The following is a 19,613-nucleotide window of genomic DNA, read 5'->3' on the forward strand; positions in this document are numbered from 1 at the left end:
GGCTATTTGACAGAAAATATCACATGCAGAAGGAGACCTCTTTGGGACGTGTCGTCCAATTAAATTCAAGCTCTACGTAAACCCTATTAGAGGAAAACGCTCTCCTCTTTCTCCCCCTCTTTCTTCCTCTTTGTGTCAGATTTTTATTCACCAGAGACAGATATGATGGCTGCGAACAACGCTTCCGCTGCTGCTTCAAAACGCGGTTGGTATTCTCATCACCAGGTAGCCAAAAGCGCGAGGACGACGACGAGGACGGCGACGACGACGTGTTCTTCGTGTTCTTCTTCTTCTTCTTCTTCTTCTTCTTCTTCTTCTTCTTCTTCTTCTTCTGCCACGACCACCAGTGTGAGAAGACGAAGAGGAGAAATCATCGTCCCGAAAGCCATCCAACGAAAAGCCGGCTCGAACTATTCCGAAACGTCGATCCAGTTTTGGAAATACCAAGGCCTCGGGAACGACTTTATTCTCGTGGACAATCGAGAGTCGGATGCGCCGAAAATCTCTCCCGAGCGCGCGGCGTTGTTGTGCGATAGGAATTTCGGCATTGGGGCGGACGGGGTGATTTTTGCGATGCCGTCGCCGGATCCCTCTAAGTTTGATTACAAGATGACCATATACAACTCCGACGGCTCGGAACCGGAGATGTGCGGGAACGGCATTCGATGTTTAGCGAGATTTGTCGCCGATTTGGATAAAGATCAGAGAGGGAAGAAATACAACGTGTCTACTTTAGCCGGGTTAATCGTGCCAGAAGTGCGAGAGGATGGTCAAGTGGCGGTGGATATGGGGACGCCGATTTTAAATGCTTCGAACGTGCCGTCGACGTTGAAAGATTGCGAAAGGTCGCACGAGATGACCGTGGACGGGGAGAAGTGGTTAGCCAACGCGGTAGGTATGGGAAATCCACACTGCGTCGTCTATAAAAAAGCGAACGGGGAGATGATTTCGGACGTGTACGGATTAGACTTGCCGAAAATAGGCCCGATTTTCGAAAAGCACGAAACGTTTCCGGCGAAAACAAACACCGAGTTTGTTCAAGTCGTGGACAAAGGACGGGTCAAAATGCGCGTCTGGGAACGCGGGGCCGGGTGCACTTTAGCCTGTGGCACCGGCGCGTGCGCAACCGTCGTCGCCGGGGTCATCGAAGGCCACGTCGACCGAAAGTGCGTCGTCGAGTTACCCGGTGGGCCTTTGGAAATCGAATGGAGAGAAATAGACGACAAAATCATCATGACTGGTCCAGCCGAGCCGACGTTTGAAGGGACCACCGCGTTAGGCGTTTAATACTACCGATACTACTCATACCCTCGCAGAAAGGGAGTATCTTTCGCGCGTTCGCTCTCTTCGCCACATCCAAGCAAACACCATATCCAAATCGTCAGAACAAGCAAGCGCATCAAATACCCCACACAGAACACAGAACGTCACTCACTTCCACGCGTCAACAGCACTCATCGAAACGCAATAATTATAACGATGACATCGTCTGTCTGTATTTTTCCGCCATCGCAGCGTTGTGTTTTGAGTCATCATCAAAAACCGTCCACGTCTGTCTCTTCGCGGATATCTTTTCCCCGTCGTCCTCATCGTCGTCGTCGTCGGAAACAAAACGCCTCGTCGAAGAACAGCGAGAGCAACAACGCTCGAGAAGAAGAAGAAGACAAGGAAGAAGAAAACGTGCAACAAATAGACATCCGCGACGAGGCTTCGCTGGCGAAAATCGGTCTGAAATGGAACGACGATTACACGGAGCTTTTGGACGTGAAAACAGGGAAACCTTTAGACGATTTTGAGGAGATGCAAAAAAAGCAACAAGAGGCGACGCGGTTCGACATCGCGGTTCGAGCCATGCGAGGAGAGTTTACGAAAGCGAAAGGGAAGACGGAAGGGGAAGTGTACGGAGAAATTATGGACACGTTGACGAACTACCCGGTCGTGTACACGTTTCAAGCGTCGGCGAAGGTGAGCGAAGAACACGACGTGTTGCGACTCAGGCGACAAATCAAAGAGACGGTGGAAACGAGGTGTAAACGAGAAGCGATAGAGGTGGAGATTAAACCGAGAGGAAAGAAGTTTCACTCTTTTTGGGTGAAGATTAGCGTTTCGGATAGCTGCGAAGTGAGCGAGTGCATAGATTTATTGAAGAATTTGCACGAAGTTGTGACCTGTTGTTAACGCGACGAAGACGCGTCTGGTACTGTTTAGCCTCTCATTATCTAGGTAGCTGCGCGATGAATATGCGATGCACGTGTGAACATCTAGGACTAAAAACTAACTAACTAACTAACTGATATGCGCATATCTTCTTTGTCTCTGCTACTACTCGGAATCCGAATCCTGACCTAACGTCGCCGCGTACGCGTCTAAACGGCGATTCTCTTCCTCTTCGGTTTCTTTCTTTTCTATATTTTTCAATCCAATAAACTTCTCGACTCCGTTCCACATTTCAGCTTTGAGTTGTTTCCCACCGAACCATCGATTGTGCATGAGCTGTAAACACGCGTCCGCACCTTCCGGCTCTTTGAATCGAACGGTTACGACGCCGTTGGCGTTGACGTACGCGTTTTCAACTTTTCCGCACTTTACTCGGCATTCCTCGGCGACGTCTTCTTTCAGCTCGTCCGAAAACGTCTGCGCGTTTAAACCGTCTTTCCTCGCTTCTTCTAAATCATTTTCGTCGTAGATGTTTCGAAGCACGACCATGGTTTTCGTCGGGTCGTGCTCGTCGTCGAATCCGTCCCATCCGAGTTGCCTTTCCGCTTTGCGTTTCAAAAGCGCCGCGTTTTTACGAATCTCTTCTTTTGAAACGTGCGCGTATTTATCTATCGCGCTCGTCGTTCCTTTCTTTGCGTTTACGTTGCCGATGTTGCCGTTGCTCTCGTTTTTGTTCGCGTCGTTCTCTTCTCCGGCACCTCTACCTTTACTCTTGCTAAAATCCGCCTCGGTCACTTTCACCTCCTCGCCGACCAACTCGAACTTCGCGCCGTCCAAAACCGTCAACGCCAACTCCACGCTCGGCCTCAACAAATACGTCACCAGCGCGTTCCCACTGAACACGTTCTTCCCTTCCTCCTCGTACAGTTTAATTTTCGGCATCAACGTCGCCGGGTCTCGCTTAATCTGTCCGCACTTGCTAAAAAACTTCTCCACGCGTTCAACCGTCGCGTCGCGAGGCAAGTTTTCGCAATACACCGACGTCGTTGCATTCGTCTTAGTATTCGCCTTCGTTTGTTTCTGCTTCTTGCTCTTGTTCTGTTGTTGTTGCTCTCGTTTTCGTTTCACCGCTTCGATGTCAATCTCCGGTTTCTTTCTCTCGCTCTTGGTGTTGTTGGTGTTGTTCTTCTTCTCGTTAAAACTTTTCTTAAACGAAGGAGGAGGCAAAACTTTCTCGTTTGAATCGTCCTCGGGACAGAACGTCATCTCGCGCACGTCAAACCCATCACCAGCACCACCGTTTCCGTTTCCTTCTTCGTTCATCTCCCTCGGTTTATATCTTTTCTCTTCTTCGCTCCAATCGTACGTCGTCCCGTCGTCGTCCACGAACGTCTGTTCTCTCTTTTCCTCCAATTCGTCTTCTTCTTTAACGCATTCCTTCTCCGCTTTCGCCACTTCTTCGAAGAAATCTCCCAAAACATCCTCCTTCTCCTTTGTTTCTTCTTCTTCTTCTTCTTCTTCTTCTTCTCCTCCCGTCATTGTTATTTCAACGAAGGGCTTTTATTAAAGCTCTGAAGAAAGCGCGCGCAAAAGCTTTTCTCTCGAAGAGATTTTTGGCCTTCTTCATGTTTAGGGTGTACAACCCTACCCGCCGCCGGGCCTTTCCGAAAGAAATCTTCGTTCGCATTTCTTCTCACTTTGAAGCACTCAACTGAGCTGCTCAAAACAGAGAGAGAAAGGAAAGAAGTTCGTTCCAGACGAAGAAGAAGAAGAAGAAGAGAAGCAAATGAAAGGTCGCGATAAGAAGAATGCGAGAAGAAATGATGGGAAAAAAGAAGCGTGGATGGACGACGACATCGAACTCGCGAACAAAACGGTCCAGCAGAAATCGTCGAAATCTTTCGTCCGCTTGGACAAGGAGAGCTCGGACGAGGACGAAGACGAGAGCGAGAGCGAGGACGAGGAGGAAGCTCTGATGGACGTGTCGTCGTCTGAATCGTCGGATGAAGAATCGTCGGATGATGAAGAGGAAGAAGAAGAGGAAGAAGAAGAGTTTTTGGAAGACTCGGAAGACGACGAGGCTGGTTTGTTACGAGCGATGAAGGCGCAGAAGAAAAAATTGGAATACGCGCGACTGAGGAATCGCGCGGAACATTCCGACGATTCAGACGAGGAAAAGGATTCCGAGGAAGAAGACGACGTTGGCGTGAGAGGGAAGAGGAAGCAGGATTTCTACGGCGACGAGGAGATTGATCACGAAGACGCGGAAGAGGAGGAGGATAGGAAGGACGAGGAAGCCGCCGCGAGGGCGGCGCAGAAGCAAAGAGCGGGGAAGATGCGGCTAGGAGATTTCGGATTGGAGGATGAAGAAGACGATTCCGAAGAGGAAGCGTCGTCGAGTTCTGAAGAAGAAGAAGAAGAAGAAGATTCGGAGGAGATGACTTTACAGCAGAAAGCGCAGAGAAGTAAGTTGGGCGCCAAGAAGACGCCGTTGGAGGAGGAGGAGGAAGAGGAAAAAGGAAAGCAGAAAAAGAAAAAGAGATCAAAGACGAGCGATGGAGGTAGTGGCGGCGTAGTCGTTGAAGCGTTGGACGACGACGAAAAGCGCGCTAAACGCGAGAAGTTAGAAAACGCATCCGCGAACGCCGACGAGGCGGAGGAAGTGAGAGCGTTGGCGGAGGAGTTGCAAAAAACGCTCGCCGAAGTCGAAACCAACGTCGAACCGATCGTGAAATCCGCAAAAAGAGGCGAATACTTAACCGAGGAAGGCATCTCGTATTTAGATACCAAGTACATGCTCCTCTTGAGTTATTGCGTGAATCTCACGTTTTATTTGTTGATGAAATCGGAAGGAAAATCGATTAAAGATCACCCGGTGGTGATGAGATTAGTCGAGATTCGTTCGTACATCGAAAAGCTTCGACCGATCGATAAGAAGTTGCACTATCAGGTATGTTTTCTCCTTATTTGTTTGTTTCCTCGTTCGTGTGTGTGCATGCAGCGTGCAAAAATATATATATCACGCTAATATGTTATCGCGGTGATGAAAAATGCTTCACAGCATGTCCTGAAAACGTTCCGCTTACCGCGGCACGCCCATGAAGGCTTTTTATTGAACATCTAAGGGACTGAGCGATATTACATACGTGCTAGAATCACGCGTGGCGATGCGTTGTTTTTACGTCGACTTTTATCGCATTCATCGATCGATTACACAAACAAACTAACGAACGAATTCTATTCTTTGTCTCGAACAAAACGCAGATTGAAAAACTCCTCAAAGTCGTCAACGAAGACGGCGCCGCAGGCGGCGATAACCTTCAGTTCAAACCGAATCCGTCCGCTTTGGTCGGACGCGGTGAAGGCGCAGAAGGAGAAGACGAGGAAGGAGACGGCAAATATCGTCCGCCGAAGATGTTACCGACGACCATGGAACAAGACGAAGATGGAAAGGAGAAATCGAACAAGGAAAAAAGACGAGAGAAGGAACAAAGGCGACGCGCGCAAAGATCTTCGCTCATCAAGGTACGTACGATTTTGTTTATTCTTCTTGCGTATTTTTATTTCTCGTCATCGCGATCTTCTTTTTCTCGCACTTTTGCCCCCGGGACCTGCTATTTATCAGGTGTTCTCGGGCTTCCTAAAGATGCGTATAGCCAAACGTACTAAGTCTTGGGCAGTGGTATCGCCGTGTCCGTGGCGGTACTTCAATCAAGAAGTGGACATTTTCTTTTCTCTCTTACGTTTTCATTCGATGCGATCATCACATTTGCGAACGCATATACTCACGAGCGTCTTAATATATAATACTCATGTAACAATCAATCAATACAGGAACTCGCGCACGAACTCGGCGAAGACCCGGAAGAAATTCAAGACGGCGAAGCGAACGACCGCAACGCGTTTGTCAAGAGAGAACACGCACGCATGGAAGCTCGCGCGAGAATTGAGGAAGATTTGTTTACGCGGGTTCCGTTGACGAAACAGGAACGCAAGCGACAAAATGCAACGACGAGAAACATCAGCTCTATCGCGGCGATTGGTGACTTTGGCGACGACGTTGCGGATTTAGTAGAACGTGCGCAAGAGCTGGACGAATTACCGTCCAACGATAGGAAACGAAGATTAGTAGATGTCGTCCAAGATGGCAACAGGTCCGTGCCAATTGGCATGAGATCTGGGAGAAGAGACACGGGAGAGGAAGACGTGCCGTTACGCGACACGCTCGGGGTACGTTTGTTCTTGCTTGATTTTATCGCATCGTTTTTCCTAACAATTTCGGCATCATCATATCGAAGCTTCGATAAGTCTTTCCCGTGGTTTATCGTTGTCAAATTTGATGCTAAAATAATCACCGAATGAAGTATTTATACTTCACGGGGTGCAGCTTGACCGTTTCGATGTTTACCTAGTCTTCTTTTCGGTCTCGACGCGCTGGACATTCACCGTTTTCCTTCGCTGCCTTTCCACGCGCAAAAATTATTTTGCGAATGCCTCGAACTCATCGCTGACGTTTTTTATTTCTTTCCTCGCCTTCTCATCACACAGGAACGCCGACAAAAATACGAAAAAGGTGCACTTCGCCATCACGAACGACACGAACACGCAATGCGAGAGCACGAAGACGCCATGCGTGCACGACCGAACGAACCTCGAAGAGATTTGGGCGCCAACGAGGAGTACGACTTGGCGCTTTCCCACCGCGACCGCAAGCGTTTGGAGAAACAGCAAAAATACACGCGCGAACAACGCATGGCAGTGGCACCCGAAGACGACGCCGAAGGACGACGCGAAATAGGTGGCAAAATTATGTCTAACAGAGGTTTAACTCCGCACAGATCGAAGGATATGAAGAACCCGAGAGTGAGATTAAAGAACAAGTTTGCCAAGGCGGTGGTGAGAAGAAAAGGCACGGTGAGAGACATGAAAGTTGGAGCGACAACCTACGGCGGCGAAGAGACTGGCGTCAAAACGTCCGTCATCAAATCGAGAAAGCTTTAACGCATATATATTTGTTTATTATATTAATTGTGCTATTACAAAATGCATTACTTATTGTCCTAAAATAATCCCCTCGCTTCTCTTTTGGAGCTTTTCGACGACTTGCGTCATGTTCCCGATCGTCTCCAAAGTTGCCTTATACATCGTCTCCGGCGGTTGCTCATCAAAAACCACCAAACACCCGCTCCCTTGATCTAATATACCCTCAAATTTCCCGTCCAAAATCATTTGACTCAACTTACTCTCCACCGCCAGCGTCGGCAACTCGATCAACTCGGCTATTCTCGCAATTTCCACTCGCGAATATGGCTCGATCAATCGAAACAAGTTTTGTTCCATCAAATCGTCCTTCAACTTACCCAAATGGTTCGCCACGATTGGATCGTTATCCAAAAACTCTCTATAATCTCTCAAAACTCTCTCCAAATCTTTCAAACTCCTCGAAATGTACGCCTCGGCTACCGCTTTCATGGCATCCAACGACTCCTCGCCGGCGAATTTCAACCCGCTTTTACTCGCCACTAAAGTCTTCACGTCGCCGGCGTTCCCGCTCATAATTTTACACATCAACATGTACTTCAACGCAACGACGGTTTCTTTCTTGTACGTCGCGTCGTCCAAATTCGTCAACTGCTCGAACGCCTCGAAAAAATACGAATATCCAGTCTTGTAATCCTTCTCTTCGGCGTGTAAAATACCGCTTTGCAAATCGATGCCGCACTGCGCGCTCGGCGGCACGTAAATCGACCCGGCATTCGTCCTACTCGCGGTCAAAGCCGCTTTCGCTTTGGCCAAATCGTTCAACGCGTAGTGAATCTTCGACTCTAGCAAGTGTATATCCACCAACAAAAGCTTATCGTCCAACTTTTTCACCTCTCTGGCTAAACTCGAAATCATCCTCAGCGAATCCGTATACCGCCGGCTTTTCAAATACAACGCCGCGAGCCGCAACTCCACCCTGTGCCTCAAAAACGTCCTCTTCTCTTTCTTACTCCACGCGATTTGCTCTTTACACAGCTCCACTTGCAAGTCGTCGAACCCTTCCAGCGACGCGAACACATCGATCAAATTCCTCACAATCTTCGCCGTCTTCGCTTTCGGCATTTGCTCGAACAGTGGTTTCAACTCATCCACTAAAAGTTTAATCGCGTTCGCGTCGTTGTTTTTCGCGTACACGCGCGAGACCGCGTCGATGGCTTGCTCTTTAATTTTTGTCTCCTCGTTCATCTCCGTCGTCGTCTTTTTCTTCTTCTTCTTTTCCTCCTCCTCCTCCTCTGAACCCGTGGAGGAAAATATCACCAAACGGTACTGCTCGATCGCTTTTTTCCCGTTTTGGTCAGACTTTTCCAGATCTCTCGCGAGTTGAAACTGCGCTCGCATGTCTTCCAAAAGCGAAGAAGACATTATTATTATAGTAGTATTATTATTAGAAAGAAAGAAAGATCGAGACAGAGAGAGAGAAACTGCACGGAGTGACGTTCAAAGTGTTTTTATGTTCACGTTTAATAAGGCGTCGGTTTTTAGTATAAAGCGCGATGAGATTGCGTTCCACCCTTCCTCGCTTCCTTCCTTCTTTTGCAAAATTAGGGTTGGACACCCTAAGCACTTCAGTGCGTGTTTTTTTTTCTCCTTTTTTTCTTTCCTTCAAAAGTTTTGGAGTTTTTGGGGGTGGTCGTTGACTGCACTTCTTAAACGACACAAAGCGCGCGCGAGAGAGTCCCGAGAGAGAGAGAGAGAAGAGAGTTTTTGAGGAAGAAGAGGAGGAGAAAGAAGTCAAATGACAGACGTGGCATCGACGTCGTCATTGAATGCGATGTTGAATAATACGAGTAGTAATAGTAATAGTAATAATAGTAAGAAAAAAGTGGTTCCGGTGCGACAATACCTCGACGAGTCCGTCGTCCCGTGCTTGCGAGAGGCGATGAAAGAGCTCGTGAAAGTTCGACCGGAAGATCCGCACGAGTTTCTAGCCAAGTATTTGATGAAACACAATCCAAATCAGCAACAGCAGCATCAACAGCAGCAGCAGCAGACGACGACGACGGGGCAGAAAATGAGCAGCATTTTAGAGAACAACAACGCGAGCGAGAGAGCGGCGGAGAAGAGCAACGATAAAGCGACCGAAGTGGAAGAGAGAAAAGGAGAAGAAGAAGTCCAAGAAGAGAAGAAAAATGAAGGAGAGGCGTAGATATTGTAACCGCTATCCGTTTTGGTTGTACAACACACTATTAGTAATACACGTCTCGCTCGCTCGCTCGCGTTCGTTTGGTCAACCGCGCGAGATATACTCCAGGGCGCGTTGACTTTTCTCTCTCGCTTTTTCAGCGCTAGCTATTTTCCACGTCTAACCCCCTCACTCGTGTGTCGTGAGTCGATGTCAACTGCCTGTCTTTCAACCCTCGTTTCGTTCGCTCCGTTTGCTGGAAATGAGTTCGGTCTTTACACAAAAATGGCGCGTATTTCGGTGGGGTAGTATTCGAGAGATTTTTCTTTCTCGCATCCACGTCGCGAGAGTCTATCAGCGCGTCGTAATTTGGACAGTGGAACCACACGAGACTTAATCTGCTTTCTTCTTCTTCTTCTTCTTCTTCTTCATTGTTGCTATTCCTATTAAGAATGACTCTGTGTCTCGTGCTCTTATACTCTCCGTTCGTCCACGCCATGAGAACGTCGCCAACGTTGACCAACATCGCGTTCGGAACCTTAGGAACGTCAATCCAACGACTTTCTCCCCGCGCACCTCCTTCTTCTTCTTCTATTAAAATCTGTAACCCATTCGGACCACGCTCGTCGTCAAAAAATAAACACGTAAAATCCGTCGGGTCAGTGTGTGCTCGTACGAGTAAAGTATCGTCCTCGTCCTCCTCCTTCTTCTTCAGCGTTCTTTTCGCGCGACTCACGTCGTAGCGCAACGCGACTAAATTCGTCACGTGTTTCCTCGATCTCTCCACGAAATACTCCAACTCCTCTTCTTTCATGTTCAAACTCATCGCAAATACTCGCAGCAATTGCTCCGAAAACCGCTCCATTTCTCGATATAAACTCGAATACGCCTCTTCGAACGCGTCTTCTTCACCTTTCTCTCGTGTGACTCCAAAAACATTTCGAGGAAACGTATTCTCGCAGTCAAAAAACAACGACCGATTCGGATCGTAATACGGATCGTTTGACCGTTCGTAGCTTTCCAAGAGTCTCCCGCAGCTAAACTTCTCGTGAAACTCTGGTTTTCTCACCGCGTTTTCCGTGCCATTGATCGGGACGTATCCTTTTTTCAACGAGAAACATCTCATCTTCGTTTCCACATCGCGTGAAAAGAACGCGTCGCATACTTTACGCGCTCGTCTCGCCTTTTCGAGAACAGAAGGAACGCCCGTGGCGTAGAAGAACCCGGAACGTGCGCACGCTTGATGCAGTTTTTTAGAGAGGCTTTCGGAAGAGGAGGAGGAAAAATCTAGGATTGGTACGTCCTCTTCGTCATTCATTCGGTTGTTTTGTGTGCGGTATTTCCCAACACGTAGGAAGTAGTTATTCTCAAAAATACGTGTACAGCGTTGAAGTAAAACAAAGAGAAATGTCAAAACCTTACTAACGCCGATCGGTTTTCCCGTTCCCTCTTTTACCGGAGAACAAGTGTTTTGGCATTTTGGTGACGATAACTCTGTCGCCTTCGCCCGAGCGCGCTTTTTTACTCGATTTCCTTTGCGCCAAATCGGCTAAGCGTTGCGCTTTGATGTTCGCTTCGGCGTTTTTGAGACCGGAACCGCTCGCGGGCGTTTGGGCGACTCTTTTGGCGACGGATTTGGAACGCGAGCGCGAGGAGTGGGTTCGTTTTTTCTCCACGCCTTCCATGTCTTCGTCCACGTCGCCGTCTCCTCCTTCTTGGAATCGAGAGGAGGACCGTTCGCGTTTTCGGCCTCTCGATTGACTTCGCGCTCTTTCCACCGCCTTGTCCGCGTCTAATCCCATACTCTCTAACGAGTCTTTCATGTTTCTCGTCGTGCGTTTGCCTTCCGGGTCCGCTTTCGAGGCTGGAATCTTCGACGAGTTCCCGGCGACGGATTTCTTCCGTCGGTGTTCCGCGACTAACTTTTTCCTTCTCAGTTTGATTTCTCCCAACAATTGTTTTTCTTCCTCCGTCAACGGCGCTTCCTTCGGTTCTCTCAAATGCGCTTCGGCCTCCCATTGTTTCTCCAACTCCTCCTCTTCGCGTTCCAGCTCGGCTAACTTGGCCTCGATTTCCGGGTCGATGAAATCCGCCACGTTTTTCCCGTTGTAAATTTCCGGAACGACGTCGTACTTCCACTCGTCGTTCGCTAACAAATAGTGCTTGTTGAAATCGGCGGAGTAAACACCCGCGCCGCCGTTTTGCTCTTGTAAATCTTTTTCTGTGATGATTTTCTCCCCTCTCGCTTTTCTCGCTTTCATTTCTTCCAAATTCGCCGGTATCGACGGCGGCCTAGACTTTGAATCTCTCGCTTTCGGTTGCGCCACGTGCAATCGATTTAAAATATCCCCCGCTCTTCGACCGGCTAACTTTTGTTCCACGCGCATCGCCAACAAACGATCGCAGCACAAATTCTTCACGTCTGCGACGCCATCTTCGCTCAGCGTGGACATCGTCGGTAACTGTTGGTGCTCGCCGTCGTCCTCACCGAGCTGCAACGTCGAAGGTCCCGCGACAAACTTCCTCATGTCCTCCAACAACTCTCTGTCCGACTCTTTCAATTCTTCTACTTTCGCCACGTCTGTTTTATTCAAAGCCACCACCAACGGTTTATTCGCGAACAAAGGCGCGATGGAGTGAAATAAATCCGACTGTTGCTTAATAGTAAACCCACACTGCTCGGAAATATCTACGACGTACAAAACCACGGCGCGTAAATGCGCCAAAGCGGTGATCGATTGCATCTCGATCGTGTTCCTCTCGTCCAAAGGTCGATCTAAAATCCCCGGGGTATCCAAAACCTGCCACCTCAAATACTTATAATCCGTGTGCCCGACGTATATACTTTTCGTCGTAAACGCGTACGGCTGCACCTCCACGTCCGCTCTGGTCACTTTATTCATAAACGACGACTTGCCGACGTTCGGATACCCGCACACCAAGATCGTCCGCGTGTTCGGATCGATCGACGGCAATCTCGACATGTGCTGTCTCACTTGCTCTAAATACGCTAAGCTCGCCGCGTGCTTCTTCATCATCGTGCACATCCTCCCCATCGCGGCTCTTTTCAGTTGTTTGCATCTGTACAGTGAATCCCCGTACTTTAAAAGCTTCACGTAATCTTTGCTAATTTTATCGATTATATTTCTCGCCGTATTCAACTGCCCCAACGCTAATTTGTAGTGATCCTTATCGTACAGAACGTTCAACAAATCCGAATAAAACGGGTGCACGTCGTCCACTCTAGGGAAATCCTCCAATATTCTCGATAACTTCTCGTGCCAACTTTGCTGAGTATATTTCACTTTCCTCATGTAAAACTGGCGAATTCTCGTGATGGCGTAGCCTCGGTGGATGACCGTCGGTGTTTGTCGTTGCGTTTTGGAGAGGACGATGTCGATGAAATCCTTCGCCGTGGGGACCGTGGCGATCTTTTTGAAGTTGTACTGAGACATATTTTTGTTTGCTGTCGTCTGAGCTTAAGAACTCCTCCTCTTTTTCTTCTTCGGACGATGATATCAGCTCAATACTCGAGACAATAATATTTTGTGCGTTCTGCGCGCGTGTTTACGAGTGCAAACACTTCAAAGCCGCCGCCAAAGAGTTTTTTCCGTCGGTTTTTTTGACATTTTTTTTTTCAGCTGAGTGTTTAGGGTTTATTTAGAACCCTAAATCATTGGCACGAGAACATTTTATTCCTTTTTGTACCTTGGGGAAGTGTTGTTAGATTTATATTCCTTTTCCTTCTGTGGTGCTGTATCTGTTACGAGCACGAGCACTCTCTCGCTTGAAAGTAAGATCGACAAAAGAAGAGGCTACACGAGATGACAGAGACGAACAAGAAAATTCGGGTCGGGATCAACGGATTCGGCCGCATTGGACGCTTGGCGTTTCGATTGGCGTTTGAGAGCGACGATTCGCGTTTGGAATTTGTGCACGTGAACGAAGGCGTCGGGAGCGGGGAGTCCTCGGCGTATCTCGCGAACTGGGACAGCGTGCACGGACCGTGGCGAGGATTTAACGCGGAGTTCGACGAGAAGACGGAGACGATGACGGTGGTGAAAGAAAAAGATGGTTCGAAGACGACGACGGTCATGACGTATTCGCAAAAGATGTCCCCAGGGGAAGTGGATTGGAAATCGAAGGGAATAGATATGGTATTAGAGTGTTCGGGGGAGTTTTTGACGAGAGAGAAGTTGCAGGCGTATTTCGACCAAGGCGTGAAGAAAGTCGTCGTCAGTGCGCCGGTAAAAGATGCGAAGAATCCAGTGTTGAACATCGTTTACGGCGTGAACCATTCCGAGTACGATAAAAATGTGGACCACATCGTCACCGCGGCGTCGTGCACGACCAACTGTTTAGCGCCAGTGATTCAAGTTATTTTAAAAAAGATTGGGATCGTCAGAGGATCGATAACGACTATTCATAACGTCACGAATACGCAAACGATCGTGGACGCGCCAAATAGTAAAAAATCGGATTTGCGAAGAGCGAGGAGTGGATTGGTGAATTTGGCGCCGACGAGTACCGGGAGCGCTACGGCGATAGCGTTGATCTTCCCGGAATTGAAAGGGAAGTTGGACGGGTTAGCGGTTAGAGTGCCTTTAATCAACGGGTCGTTGACGGATATCGTGTTGGATTTACCGAGAGATGTGACCGTGGAGGAAGTGAACGGATATTTGAAAGAAGCGAGCGAGAACGAGTTGAAAAACATTTTGGGTTACGAGACGCAACCGTTGGTGAGCACGGATTACATCAACGATAAGAGAAGTTCGATTATTGACGCGTTATCGACGAAAGTTGTGGACAAGAGACACTTGAAGATGTACGCATGGTACGATAACGAGTACGGGTATTCCGCGAGAATGGCTGATATCGCGAATATGGTCGCAGAATCGATTCTGTAAATAAATAATACACATGGTCATTTTTAATCGTCGGTTGGTCCCGCGCTCAAGAAAAAACGCTTCAAAATCTCCAACACGCCGCCTTTCTTCTTCTCTGGTGGCACGTATGTCCCAGATTTCACTCGCAACTTTTTCTTTATCGTCTCTCTTTGCGCTTTCGTCAACGTCGTCCCTCTCGAGTCCAAATTTTCCTCTTTCAACTTCTTACTATCGTCCCCGTAATACCTCCCCGCGTCCACTTTCATTTTTCCATCTCTCGTGGGCAACGAATCTCCTTCCGATTCCAGAATATCCACCGTCGCTTGTCGAATCGCCTCCTTCTTAGGACCACACGGCCTTTTACTGGTCAAAAACTCATACGCCGCATCTAAACTCTCAAATCTATCGTCCGTCCAATACAAATACGCAATCACCACCGCCGGACTCCTCCCCATCCCAGCCGTGCAGTGACAATAAATCACCTCCGTATCCGACTGATTCATCAATCGGTCGAACTCACTCACCGCTTCCGGTAACTGCTCTCTCAGCGAATCGAAGCTAAAATCGACGATCGGTTGTCGATGCAATCGCACGCCCGCCTTCTTCGCTTCCTCCTCGCGCTCGCCAATGTTCACCTTCCAATACTCAAAGTTCCCGTCTTCTTGCGTGTTAAACAACACCGTCACGTTTTCCTTCTCTTTCAGATACGTAATCGACCCTTCCTCCCACGGTTGCGTCCCGACTAATATCGAATCCGTGATCTGGTGGTAATACAAGCCTTTCTCGTGTTGATATTCAAACGGAGAGGCTGAATACGCTTTCATGGCTTCGTTGTATTTATCTTCTATGTCGTTATTGTTGTTGTTGTCGTTCTTTTGCTCTTCATCGACCCCTGCGCGTAAAGAGGAGGAGGAAATGCTCCTTCTCGACCTCTTGTCGTTTCTCTTCGCGCCTGTGCTTGTGCTGCGGCCAGAACTTAGCGCTGCTTTCGAGGAGCAGTTCGGGAAACATTTGGTCGGCGGCTTTGACTTTGATGACGACGACGAGGAAGAAGATGATGAAGAAGACGCGAAGGAGGAAAGTACCCGGGCAACGGAATGATGGGAACGGTACGACAGATGATGATGACAATGCGCCGTCGTCGTCGTCGTCGTACAGTGCATGATTGTTGGTGTTGTGTACAAAAAGCGCGTGCCAAATTGTGAAAATTAATAACCCGTTTTAAAAGAAACCTTAACGTCGCCATATGCTTTCCCTTCATCAGTAGTAAACGAGACATCGTATTATATTACTATTATTATATACTAGTATATATAATGAGTAGTATTAAAACTTGAACTTTTTGCTGCTACTTTTTTTACCACTTCCGTTCGAGGCGTCGGCGTCCGCAGTTTTCCGTTTCTGTTGCCGAGTGTGGTCTTTGACCATATCGGAGAAGTCTTCGCCTCGGCGCGCGGAGACATCTTTTTCTTTTTGCTTTTCGAAAACTTTGCGCAAACCTTCTTCGTCGAGGTGTTCGAGGTCCTCCGGGGCGATGGCGACGTCGACGCCGGAACCGATGATTTTCTTTGACGACGCTGCCGCTCCGGAGACGTCGTAGATGCGTTCGGAACCCATGAGCGCGGTGCCGATTTTGGCCTCTTTTTCGCCAAGGACTTTGTAGAGTTCTTTCGGTTCGTCCTCGCGAGTCGCGGTTGTGGTGGTTTTGGACGAGCGTTTGCGCAAGTCGATCGATTCTGGTTCATCCGCTTCTTCTTCTTCTTCTTCTTCTTCTTCTTCTTCTTCTTCTACTGCTACTTCTTCTTCCTCTTCTACTTCTTCCTCTTCCGCTTCTTCCTCGTCCTCGGATTCTTCCTCGGATTCGCTCTCCTCGTCGTCTGATCCCAACTCGCCAAAAAAGTGATCACCTTTCATGACTGGTTCGTCGTATTTCGTCCTATCCGTCTGCTTCGCCGCGTTTATACCAAACACGTCGCCGTACAAAGCTCTCCCGTACTCGTCCACGGGCGGTTTACCCCATCCTCCAGGGTGGTATCCAAACTGCGCTCCTTCCGGAATCGGCGCCGATAACCCAGGAATCGGTAGCTTTGGGTACGCCGGCGGTGGCCCATACCGTTGCATATTAATCAACCACGGGGGAGGCCCGTTGTTCCCGTCAATCCCTAAAGCCGCTTTTAACTCGTCCGACAAGTTGCCCGGTTTCCTATCGCCTAACGAAATCTCGTACTCTTTGCCTTCGAAATACAAGTCTCCCATCTTCGTCATCTTCGGTTTCGTTTGAAATTTAAAAAATGCATCGTGCATGACTTGATAGTCGATGTCTATCCGACCCAATTTCGCAGTTTTCGTGTCTTTTACTTTCGATTTCAACGATTTCTGCTCCTCTCTCTCCGCGTATGAGTCTCGTAACTTCGCAATCCCGGTCGCCTCGATAAACGCCGGCAACTTAAACGGCGGCTTCTCTATCCCTCTCTTCCCGGCTAAAAACGCTCTCTTTTGACTCCAATGTCTCGGTACTGGCACCGCGTTTCTGCTCGCTTTAATATACACCAGAAATTCCGGATCTTGCGCCGTCGTGTCCCATATTTCCACCACCTCCGGTTTCTCGCACACTCGTTTCAAGTCCGCTATTTGTAACTTTTTCATCTCTTTTCGTTGCTTTCGGGTTAATCCGTCCTCGGTGTTGTTTTTCTCGTCGTCGTCTGAATCCGCATCATCGGAAGACGAGGAGGAGAACTCATCATCAACTTCTTTCTCGTCGTCGTTGCCGTTCTTCTTCTTTGTCTTCTTTGTCTTCTTCTTTAACGTCTTCTTCTTTTCCTCGTGGATTCGATCGTTTTCCAATGTCTTCTCCCCGTTTTTGTTCGCCGGTTTCTCCACGAACGCCTCGAACACTCTCCGCATCTCTTCCGAGACGTCCGCATCTAAGATCGTCTCCAACGGCGCCGCCACGTACTCCACCTCCACCGTCGGTGTTCCTTTCCTGCTCTTCTTTTCCTTCTCTGTCGTCGTCGTCTTCGTCAAAGCCGCCGACGAAGAATTCTCATTCTTCTTCTTCTCCTTCGCGAGCTTCTTCTTCAACCGGCGCTTTTCCGCCACACCCATGATGATGAAGAAGAAATAATAATAAGAGAGGAATTTCTCTCTTATTCTCTCTTATTCTCTCTTTCTGCTTCTTCTGCTGCTCTTAATAATAAGCGCGCAAACGTCTTTCTCGCGTGTGTATTCCAACTTCCATTCTCAAAATCGCAATATCAATTTAGGGTTTTTTCATTTTAGAGAAACGCTCGTTTTTCTGGTTTCGAGAAAATAATAAACTGTTCTCTTTTTGACCACAAAATACGCTCAAACGACTGGGACGATGACGTGCAGAATGAAGACAACGACGTGTTATTCTTTCATGCACTGGAAGCGCTGGCTGTTCTTTCGAAACAACGCGTTGTTTTGCGTTTTTTTTTGTCTTCTTTTTCTGTTCTCGTCTGATAGTTTTGGACAAGTTTTCGGACAAGAGGTAGAAAATACTGCGCAGCAGCAGGAGCAGGAAGCATCTCCGGCGTTTGATTTTTTACGAGAGATGTTGCAAACGGCGGCGGATGGTAGCGAGGAGAACCAGATTTGGAACATCGTGAGAGCGTTTGGAGAAAATTTCGGAGAAGGGAACGAGGAGTCGTGGGCGGTTTTGAAAGAAGCGTACGAGAGGATTGGACGGTTGAGTCATACGGAGACGAGTGGTGAAAATACTGAACTCGACGCCGGTCGAGACGCATTTTTGAGCCGGTTGATGCAAAGCGTCGCGAGTGGGAGTTTTGGCGACGGGAACTTGATGGAATCGTTCGCGCAAGCGGGAGGTGAAGATGGATTCTTTAGCGGAAGAGAGACCTTCTTAACGAGGATGTTGCAAGACGTCATTCAGTCCGGCGGCGCCGGAGAAGGCGCGGTTCTCGGCGACGGGACGTTTGCGAATCGTTTGATTGATAATTTGAACGCGGTTGAACCGAGAGACGCGTTGAGGTCTTTGATTGAAGCTATCCAGACGACGTCTTCTTTTTCGAATAGCGGTGATCCTAATATCGTGCAGTCGCTTTCGGGAATCGACACTTCATCGTTACCTTTGTCGGATGAGATTCGGGCGGAGATATCGAGGCGATTGCAAAGAGCCGCCGAAAAGTTCAATTTGACGCTGAGCGAGCCTGGTAACTTTACCAGCGAAGAGGTGCGATTGTTAGGCGAAAAAATCATCGAAGATGCCATTTTGACGTCCCAAAGCGATAGCGAAAGTACCTCGGTATCGTTCGAGTCCAATTTTGCGCCGCCACTGAGAGAAGTATTTTTGAGTTTTTTCTCCGCGTCTTTACGGTCGTCGATGAATGCTACTACAAGTACTGCGGAAAAAAATCCTTTGGATGTGATGGTGCGCACCGCGATACAAGACGCCATGGACTCTGCCGTGCGTTTCGGCTCTGACATTTTGTTCCTCAACGCCGGAAGAAACTCGACATCTGCGAACACCGACGAAGTCATGGCGTTATACGACCGTGTCATCGGTATCATGTCCTCCTCTCGCAATATCTTCACGCAAGTCCTCGCAGACGCCGCCGAGAAGAATACCGGCGACGACGACGACCGCGAATCCGAAACTCTTCGTCGAGCGCAACAACTTCTTGAGGCGTTCAGAGCTTCCAACATCTGGAACACCGACGACCAAGTTCGAGAAATGGGCGGCGACGAGTTTTCAAACGCGGGACGAGTCAAAGACAGAATCGTATATCCACCGACATCTTCTAACAATACTCAGCAGCAACAACAAACCGCCTCGAAACCTTCCGGCGTTCTCAACGAACGTGCGAAGAAACTCCTCATCGCCTTCTCCGCGCTCTTCGTCGCTTTCTTCACCGCCATCGGCATTTTCAACCGATTTTGTTCCTCTTCCGCTAAAATGCGCCGCGTGAACATGATCCTCCCAGAAGCTCGCGATCAGCACGTCGACGAACAACCGTCTTCGAGAAGTGAAACGTACCGCCAGGCGAACAAGGAAGGCGTGCCCGTTGCCGAACCTACCGACGAGGACAGACCGCTGGCTCCGCCTCCGTCGCCCGAGACGAGCGAGCGCGAACAAAACAAAGAGACGACCACCACCTTCGGAAAGGAGACGACGACGTCGACATACCAATTCCCCGTCCCGCGAAAATCATCTCTCGTTCGTCGCACGCCGAGCACGGGTTTTTGAAGAAGAGAAAGAAGAAGAGAAAGAAGAAGTGTTCGCAATATGTGTATTCGTGTTATATGTAAATTTTTCAATTTCTCGAATTTTTTTTTTAAGGAAAACAAAAAAAAGTGAACACAACGACAAAAAATGTTCGCTCTATACACACGATAGAATAACTCTTTCGCACACTAAAAGGACA

At 48.6% G+C, this 19,613-nt stretch overlaps 13 protein-coding genes across 13 annotated transcripts; 7 read left to right on the top strand and 6 right to left on the bottom strand.

The window, feature by feature from the left end:
• Positions 1–165: 165 nt before the first annotated feature.
• On the top strand, positions 166–1,287 carry Bathy03g01700 (diaminopimelate epimerase; the record flags this gene model as incomplete). The annotated part of the gene is made up of 1 exon (XM_007514024.1): positions 166–1,287. One exon carries the CDS (start codon positions 166–168, stop codon positions 1,285–1,287), a length of 1,122 nt encoding a protein of 373 aa, XP_007514086.1.
• A 192-nt stretch (positions 1,288–1,479) lies between these two features.
• On the top strand, positions 1,480–2,178 carry Bathy03g01710 (predicted protein; the record flags this gene model as incomplete). The annotated part of the gene is made up of 1 exon (XM_007514062.1): positions 1,480–2,178. The coding sequence occupies one exon, from the start codon at positions 1,480–1,482 to the stop codon at positions 2,176–2,178; it is 699 nt and encodes a 232-aa protein (XP_007514124.1).
• A 144-nt stretch (positions 2,179–2,322) lies between these two features.
• Bathy03g01720 (predicted protein) lies at positions 2,323–3,696 on the bottom strand (the record flags this gene model as incomplete). Its single annotated transcript, XM_007513992.1, has 1 exon — positions 2,323–3,696. The coding sequence occupies one exon, from the start codon at positions 3,694–3,696 to the stop codon at positions 2,323–2,325; it is 1,374 nt and encodes a 457-aa protein (XP_007514054.1).
• A 304-nt stretch (positions 3,697–4,000) lies between these two features.
• Positions 4,001–6,519, top strand: Bathy03g01730 (predicted protein; the record flags this gene model as incomplete). Its single annotated transcript, XM_007513990.1, has 3 exons — positions 4,001–5,107; positions 5,311–5,682; positions 5,992–6,519. 3 exons carry the CDS (start codon positions 4,001–4,003, stop codon positions 6,517–6,519), a joined length of 2,007 nt encoding a protein of 668 aa, XP_007514052.1.
• Positions 6,520–6,765: 246 nt separating this feature from the next.
• Bathy03g01740 (predicted protein) lies at positions 6,766–7,158 on the top strand (the record flags this gene model as incomplete). The annotated part of the gene is made up of 1 exon (XM_007514214.1): positions 6,766–7,158. The coding sequence occupies one exon, from the start codon at positions 6,766–6,768 to the stop codon at positions 7,156–7,158; it is 393 nt and encodes a 130-aa protein (XP_007514276.1).
• Positions 7,159–7,209: 51 nt separating this feature from the next.
• On the bottom strand, positions 7,210–8,562 carry Bathy03g01750 (predicted protein; the record flags this gene model as incomplete). The annotated part of the gene is made up of 1 exon (XM_007514042.1): positions 7,210–8,562. One exon carries the CDS (start codon positions 8,560–8,562, stop codon positions 7,210–7,212), a length of 1,353 nt encoding a protein of 450 aa, XP_007514104.1.
• A 409-nt stretch (positions 8,563–8,971) lies between these two features.
• On the top strand, positions 8,972–9,346 carry Bathy03g01760 (hypothetical protein; the record flags this gene model as incomplete). The annotated part of the gene is made up of 1 exon (XM_007514405.1): positions 8,972–9,346. One exon carries the CDS (start codon positions 8,972–8,974, stop codon positions 9,344–9,346), a length of 375 nt encoding a protein of 124 aa, XP_007514467.1.
• Positions 9,347–9,485: 139 nt separating this feature from the next.
• Bathy03g01770 (predicted protein) lies at positions 9,486–10,640 on the bottom strand (the record flags this gene model as incomplete). The annotated part of the gene is made up of 1 exon (XM_007514090.1): positions 9,486–10,640. One exon carries the CDS (start codon positions 10,638–10,640, stop codon positions 9,486–9,488), a length of 1,155 nt encoding a protein of 384 aa, XP_007514152.1.
• Positions 10,641–10,743: 103 nt separating this feature from the next.
• Bathy03g01780 (predicted protein) lies at positions 10,744–12,777 on the bottom strand (the record flags this gene model as incomplete). The annotated part of the gene is made up of 1 exon (XM_007514284.1): positions 10,744–12,777. The coding sequence occupies one exon, from the start codon at positions 12,775–12,777 to the stop codon at positions 10,744–10,746; it is 2,034 nt and encodes a 677-aa protein (XP_007514346.1).
• A 369-nt stretch (positions 12,778–13,146) lies between these two features.
• On the top strand, positions 13,147–14,229 carry Bathy03g01790 (glyceraldehyde-3-phosphate dehydrogenase; the record flags this gene model as incomplete). The annotated part of the gene is made up of 1 exon (XM_007514035.1): positions 13,147–14,229. The coding sequence occupies one exon, from the start codon at positions 13,147–13,149 to the stop codon at positions 14,227–14,229; it is 1,083 nt and encodes a 360-aa protein (XP_007514097.1).
• Positions 14,230–14,347: 118 nt separating this feature from the next.
• Positions 14,348–15,371, bottom strand: Bathy03g01800 (predicted protein; the record flags this gene model as incomplete). Its single annotated transcript, XM_007514159.1, has 2 exons — positions 14,348–14,357; positions 14,395–15,371. 2 exons carry the CDS (start codon positions 15,369–15,371, stop codon positions 14,348–14,350), a joined length of 987 nt encoding a protein of 328 aa, XP_007514221.1.
• Positions 15,372–15,534: 163 nt separating this feature from the next.
• On the bottom strand, positions 15,535–17,313 carry Bathy03g01810 (predicted protein; the record flags this gene model as incomplete). Its single annotated transcript, XM_007514235.1, has 1 exon — positions 15,535–17,313. One exon carries the CDS (start codon positions 17,311–17,313, stop codon positions 15,535–15,537), a length of 1,779 nt encoding a protein of 592 aa, XP_007514297.1.
• Positions 17,314–17,569: 256 nt separating this feature from the next.
• Positions 17,570–19,435, top strand: Bathy03g01820 (unknown protein; the record flags this gene model as incomplete). Its single annotated transcript, XM_007514245.1, has 1 exon — positions 17,570–19,435. One exon carries the CDS (start codon positions 17,570–17,572, stop codon positions 19,433–19,435), a length of 1,866 nt encoding a protein of 621 aa, XP_007514307.1.
• Between the last annotated feature and the right edge of the window lie 178 nt (positions 19,436–19,613).

Source organism: Bathycoccus prasinos, assembly GCF_002220235.1.
Source record: "Bathycoccus prasinos genomic : Chromosome_3".
NCBI classification, from domain to species: Eukaryota; Viridiplantae; Chlorophyta; class Mamiellophyceae; order Mamiellales; family Bathycoccaceae; genus Bathycoccus; species Bathycoccus prasinos.